Raw genomic sequence first — 7200 nt, forward strand, 5'->3', positions numbered from 1 at the left:
AGAGACTCCTCAACCTTGTCTTGCAAGACTCACAGTTCTCCAAGAAGAGGAAGAGAATAGAACTAAGGCTGTCAAGACAGAAAGACAAACAATTGGTCCTTTTAATTTCTCTCATTTTTGCAACTGAGAAGTGTGTGTCCCTACTTCTAACTAATGACAATATAAAGTAAAGCATAAGTTATCTGTAGACTAACTTTGTCCAGATCTCTCATCCCTCTCCTCTGTTAGGGAGTTTAGAGACAAGCTGAAGTACCTAACTGGCCACCATGAATTATTTTACCTTTGAGTGGCGCAATTGAATGCAATCCTCCATAACACAGCTCTCAGCCTTGGATAACTCAAGAACTCCTCATGGATTGTTGATACAAGGATCATTGTTGATACAAACCATGCTGAAACCTGTTAGCAGTTAACTGCTAATTCAACCTTTCACTCAGAGTTAGAAAGTTCCACCTGCTTGGATCTTTGAAAACTTCTCAGAAGTACACATAGGAGTAGAATCACTATCGTCATGGTTCAAACCCGAGGCAGCCTGAACCACCCCTGATCTTCCTTTGCTCTCAGTTCTGGTTTTCGAAACAAAAAGACTTTTAAATTTTATTTTAAGTTTTCATACAGGTGGAATAAAGCAGAATAAAAGGAGGCAAAATTCACAGCTGTGTCAAGTTATAATTCTGTCAGCCTTATTTTTTTAACATGTTCGCAAGGTAAAGAAGCTGCCAACAATTCTCATTCATCACATAGAAAAGTGAGCTTTATAAAGTACCATGGAGAAAGTTCTCAGTCTTTAGACAACTTAGAACTCTTAAGATGAGTAATGTTCAATAGCACTCTTCTGTAACCATCCTCTTTCCAACCTGCCAGCTACACAACTCATTTTCAGATGTAGGCACATTATAACAACCTTACAAAACATCACTAATACATCCTAAAATACTGAGCTTTATAGAATGCTAAATGATGGGATAGCAGCGCACTGTCTGAAAGTAGATAACTGGATAAAGTAAAACAAGTTTAGACATAAAAGGCAGCTGATGAATATTCAAGGTTTGAGACGTCTATGATTATATATTCTGGTCTTTAATATAAATAAAGCAAGCATACCACATTTTTAGCTGTTGACTTATGACCTGCAGATCAGCAGAAAGACACGTGTTCCATGTGACCAACAAATTTATTCTGGCCTGTGTCAAATATCTATTTCCTAGTTGCAAAGATCTGCTGATCTGATTCACATAGGGGTTCTGAAGGCCAGGCAGATGAAAAGCCACTGGTGTGTTCTGCTTTGGAAACTACCAGTTTCAGAGCCAAAAAGGTGTCCTGACAGAGCAAAGTTTTTTCTGCTCTGAACTTATTCTGCAAGAACTTGGACTGTGGGTCCCTGGGGTGGCAGTGGAAACAGCTTGCATGCCATGAAAATAGTTCTAAGTTCTAGGATGTATCTGGGGAGGGAATCATACTGAGGGGACCACAAGCTCCAGATCAGATGGCAATCTAAAGGAGACACTGAAGAGAGCTGTCTGTCACCAGGATCTTGATAGGATGAGCTACAGAAAAGGGTACTCAACTGCACACCAAACTGGAATACCAGGTTAAATAAGCAGAGAATATCTTGCAGGACCTTAACCAGCCACTGTGTCCAGGGTAGATGCATGAATTTGAAATAAGCTTCCATGGGACATATTTGAAGACTAGAAAGCTGGGTCATGCAGCTTCATGAATCCGTGTGTCCCAAAACTCTGAGACATATCCTTAGTGTTGTTTTTGGATGAGCCTGAATATGATGATGTTTGCTATTGTCTAGAATCTTCCCTGTGAGAGGTAAACTCTATCTGACTTGTCCTATAAACATTATGCTTTGAGTCAGAGTTGCTATGTTGTTTTTTTCTGTTGACTTTGAGGTTTGGTGCAAAGAGCTTTACAGTCATTTGGACTGAAATGATGATCTAGTGCAGGGGCAGACAACCTCTGGCATGGGTGCCAGAGCATGGCACGTGAAGGCATTTTGCTTGGCACGCATGCCTTGGGGCCAATGGTAGGGAAGGGGCCAGGGCTGCGCTGCCGCAACAAGGGTCAGGTCCCTCATGGCTCCCTTGCCGTCCCCCCCTGGCCTGCCAACATTTTACAAGGCGAGGTTGTGAGTGTTTTGGGCACACTGTCCCAAAATACTGCCAACCACTGATCTACTGAGGTCATCTTCCTTGAATTCACTTATGAGCATATCCAAATTCCTTATCACTTTAAGGGGCTGCTGAGCACTTGGCAGATATTATAGTACTGTGGGAAGATCTAAGATCAGGATCCTGCACTGATAACTTGCATTGGTTCCAATCTGGAAGCTAAGGCATTTCCCACTGGCTGGATAAATGGCTGTGTGAAAACTGGCATAATTCAGGTTTAAAGCCACAATCAGTCTGGAGGATACAATGAAGGAATTATAAGCTAAAGCCACCATTCAATGTTTCAAGTTCAAGAGGAATTTGCTGAGACACCAGAGGTCCAGAATGGGACACTGATCCCTTTTACTCTTTGGGGCAGGAAAATAATGGGAATAAAATGCCCTACACTCAAGGTTTTGCAATACCTCTAACACTGCTTCAAGTTATTAAATGAAGTCTACCTGTTTTAACAGTAAACATGAGACGGTGATGGGGGTGGATGGTAATGAGTGGGAAGGGATGGGAAATAGATGGAAGACCTCTTGATTACAATTTCCAACATCTATAGGTTCTCAACACTGATATCAACCCCAATTTTGATGGGAGAGAAACTGTATAGTGGTATAGGAAGAGGCACCTATGATGTGCATTCAGCACAGTTGTAAGGATAGAGAGCTGGTAGCCTGCAATGTGGACTTAATGGTCTTTAGCTCCTCTTCATGCTCTTGAAGTAGCCTTTGAATAAAACACACTTAGTTCAGGGTTGTCCAGCTTCTAAGCAGCCAGGGGCTCTGCCTGCTCCTGCCCAAAGCAGCCCACACTGTCCTCTCACCCCATGCCCTCCAGACAGCATCACCCCCCGCCCCGGCCAGTGTGCACAGCTTCCCTGCAGGGCTGCTGCCACAGCCACCAAGATGCTGCTTGGCTCCCCAGCCCTCCAGCGGCTCCCCCTCCTGTCTCTGTTGCACTACTCCAGGCAGCTGATAATGTGGCAAAGCTGTGGAGATGTGTGCTGGGCAGCAGATGCCCCAGCTCCAGCTCATGGCCACCTTCCAGCCACTCAGCTGCCCACAGGTGGCTGCCCTCCCTCCCCCCAATTATATAAGAATAAAATTTTATTCTGAGCTATTATGCAATTGCCTTTATATATACTACTAAAAAACAACAAATCAAGACAAAAAATGTTTAAAAAAAATACGTTATAGTAGATGTTTGATTTTTAGTACACAATTTGTTTTTTTATCTATAATTTGTTAAAATATCTTCTGAAAGACTGTGCGTGTGCAGCCCTCAACAGCTCACTAAAACTCATTAAATGGCCCTCCCGCTGAAATAACTGCCCAACCCTGATCTATACCTGAATATACCCCTTTTTAAGAAATGCTCCTTTCACACTGTTACAGAATTACTGCCAAGTAGCAGGGAAGGGAGCCAGTCACAAATATATCTGAGCAGCACAGTGAGAGCTAGAATTGAGAAAATGCTTTATCTACCTTTACATCACAGAGCTGAGCCTTTTCTTAAGAAGGAAAAGCCATTGACAAAAAAGAGAAAAGGATACTTGGAGTTCCACCAGAACAATAAACAGTTACTATTCTTTACCATCATAAATGCTTGTGGAAAGTTTGAGGAAAGCATGCTTTCACAAAGTGTTTGACATCCTTCAGATTCTATAATATCTAAATCTGTGACTGCTCCTCTAAATTTGCAGATGTCAGGCAGGCCACTGAGGAGGCCTCTGTATAGTGACCTGTACTTTATGCTCTGGAGCAGTACCAGCCCTTCTCAACTCTTACGTGATTCTCCTTCCAGAGGTTACAAAGCTTTGTCACTGTACACTAGTAAATCCAGCAGATTTTAAACTGTTTGAAACCATGTGCATTTGAAAACAGTCCAAAACTTTCTTACCTCAATGTCAAGTACTTCCACAGTATTGTCCAACATCTTTATTTTGATGTGTAGATCCCTCTCATGGACTTTGCTAGGTGTTAATGCCATTGTGGTAGAGAGGTTCTGCCCAGGCTCCAGTGTGCTCACTCCACTGTTTTTCTGGACTCCCAAACGAGAACCAGGAGTCTGCAGGACTCGATATGTTCCCTCAATCTCCCCCATTATTCATCCAGAGGCAATGTCCAAAAACTAGAAGGAAAAAACAGAAAAATTACAGTTGAGAAAAAACGTTTTCATTAAGATTCCAAAATGAGGATGTTATAGGTGGAAATGTCATTTTGTATTACAAAATAAACACGAAGCCCTCATTTTACATTCTTCAGCCAACTAGCAAAAACATATATAAATAACAAAACTGATCCAAATTATGTTGAAAAAAGCCAGGTGCTGGGGAAAACAGGCAGTGGTAAACCAAACAGCTATTCAGAAACACAAATGGGAAATGGTAGATGTGAGCTAAAAGAAGCCTAATGGCAGAGAAACTGGGAAACAAGCAAAGAGAAAAAGTGACTAGGGAATGACTGGTACTAAGTCTAAATCACTCCAGTGAGTGCTTGCAGATAAGAAACCTCATGATGCAGGCTTCTGCAACACGTAGCAGCTCTGAACTTATTACTCTATCTATATGGCAATCAGAAGAAGTCAGTACACAAAAATATGTTATTGAAAAAAAATACTTCAGCTCAATTGTGCCACTCACTACACGCTGCTCAATAGTCTTACATTCTGCTAGAGCTAGAGTGTCAAAGATACGGTCCATAGGCCAGATCTGGCCAACAGGGCCCTATCACCCAGTTCAGTCCTACCTGGGGTTTCAGATTGGTGTACTGCATGCAGTGTGTGCTGGCCCTAGCCCTGCCTCGCTGCATGTGGTGCACATGGAGCCCATTTGGCACAGGCTGCATGTGCCTACAAGTAGGAGCCAGTGTTTACAGCGCATAACATGAAGGACCGACCAGTCTGGGGTGTGTGCTGCAGGCTAGAGCAGCACCAGACTGGCTCTATAAGCAGCATCTGGGGCTGGTCAGGATCAGGCTCACAGACTGGCCCCACATGCTGAAGCCAGTATGCAGGGCTGGTCTGGCGTGGGTGCCACATGTACTGGCCTCACACATGGTATGCCACATGCTGCATATGGTGTGTGGGGCTGAAGCTGGGGCAGGCTCTGCCAGCTGCACACAGGGCTGATTCAAGGCACACGCTGCATGCAGTACCTGCACCAGACTGACCCAACAGGCTGGCTCCAACATATGGGGCCAGTCTGTGGGCCCAATCTAGCCCACAGACTAGTCCCACACCCCTCACCTGGTTTACAGAGCTAGAGGTTACTTCAAGTAGAATATATACTACACCTGACACTCACGGGGTACTGGGTTACCAGTCCCATCCCAAGGAACAAGTCACAGTAACTCTCTGTTTTCTGTACTACTATTTATAACAAGGGGCAATTCTGGCAATCAGTTGCTCTAGCCCAAGGGCACTGACAACAGCCCACTCTTCTGCAGCCACTCCTTTGGCACCAGAGGCTGCAACTGGCAGTGGAAAGGAATGGCATAGAGTGAGATCTGTTAGCTCTATGCTACTGGAGGATTCCTCTATACAAAGGGAATCTTCCTTTTCATGCCATTAGAGGGACACAAAACAAGACTTACTGAGGACCCAAGGACCTGGCCCTCATCTTTAAGTGACAGTAACACAAATACATTGTACAGGGTTACCTTGCATACTAGAGACTGAAGACTGCTATAGTTTTAACTGTTTTTCCATCCCAGTTAATATCTTTGATGCCTGTGGAAACATTGCTTTCAGCTCTTTTATGTTTTTAGAACAAGATAATCAATGGCATACCAGACTTAATTTTGAAGATGCTTGTTTTGCAATAAACATACTTAAAAAATAATCCACCTAGGCACAATGAACTCAAAGGCAGAGCTTGAAAAAACACACTTCTCTTCCTAACCTGGCCATAGCATCAATACCAAAATAAGATGGTTTGTAGTCCTTATGGCTGGAAGGGAAGCTTTCTAAACATGAAATGAGGATGAAGTGGTCAATGCTCATTTTCCTCAGTTTGAAGATGCTCCACTGCTTCTACCAGTCACGTGCACAATAAACAAAATTTAAAAGAATGGGATGGACTTGAAACACAGACAATAGATCAATTTGGGGTCAATTAACCTTAATTTATTATGACTGAGACCAACAAAGAAATTCCCATGGTTTTACTTTGTGCATTGGACAGCTGTTCATTTTAAGTTTCACTATACCAATGATTCTCAACTGGCACCCTAGGGTGCTGTAAGAGCCTTTTAAGGGTGCCATGGGGTGCCACATAATATTAGATCTGTTAGGCATGCAAACACCTACATGATTCACTGATAAACTGATATTTCCAACAGGAATCCGGTGTCAAAAACATGCTGAGTTCTTTACAATGGAACTCGTCTATTAATTTTCCACAGTAAAAAAAAAGTGCTGACATTTTCTGAGGGGCATTTTCTGAGTCTAACAATGTTGAGAACCACTGCACTATACCTTTCTTCTTGTTTGTATGGTTGTTTCCACAGCAAAAGGAAAAACATATCTTTAAACATATCTTTAAAAAATAACCGAATGTGGTTTTTCAAATCATAAACTGTAACAAGGGGCTCACATGGGTAACAGCTGGAATTTCTAATTTTTAAAGAGACCAGACTTCAAGATGACAATAACCTTTTAAAATTAAGATTGGCATATCTCCTTATAATTCAAATTAAAGCTCCAATACATTTGCATTGCTGCTATTCAAACCCTGACAGGCAACTAAAACTGTCAAAAATGTCATTTTCAAACCACTCCTTGGGAAAGCAGCTATGAGGTGTCATTCTTTAGTGCCTAGTATACTAAATTATTCATAGTCCCTCTTCTGCAAATAAAACTATTAGCAATAGCAGACACGAGTTACTTTGTAAGGGGAAGGTTCAACAATGGAGACTGGGGAAGGATTTAGAGAAGGCATCTTCCAGTAGATGTACAGACATCTGCGTAATAGCTGAAATCAATAACTGCAGCCTCTGCTGCAGCAAAAGCCAAAAGGCTGCACAAGAAATGA

The 7200-nt window shown here is 42.5% G+C and overlaps 1 protein-coding gene across 5 annotated transcripts in view; it reads right to left on the bottom strand.

Annotated features, from left to right (window-relative positions):
* The window catches only part of FARP2 (FERM, ARH/RhoGEF and pleckstrin domain protein 2), a 144687-nt gene extending 140357 nt beyond the window's left edge, over positions 1–4330 (bottom strand). For all 5 annotated transcript variants that reach the window (XR_003096484.1, XM_025216980.1, XM_025216981.1 and 2 more), the window contains exon 1: positions 4068–4330. Coding sequence is in view for 4 of the 5 variants with exons in the window: in XM_025216980.1 (XP_025072765.1) it covers positions 4068–4271 (204 nt within the window). In the remaining variant the exon portion in view is untranslated. The remainder of the gene's footprint in view (positions 1–4067) is intronic.
* Between the last annotated feature and the right edge of the window lie 2870 nt (positions 4331–7200).

Source organism: Alligator sinensis, unplaced genomic scaffold (genome assembly GCF_000455745.1).
Source record: "Alligator sinensis unplaced genomic scaffold, ASM45574v1 scaffold863_2, whole genome shotgun sequence".
Taxonomy (NCBI): domain Eukaryota; kingdom Metazoa; phylum Chordata; order Crocodylia; family Alligatoridae; genus Alligator; species Alligator sinensis.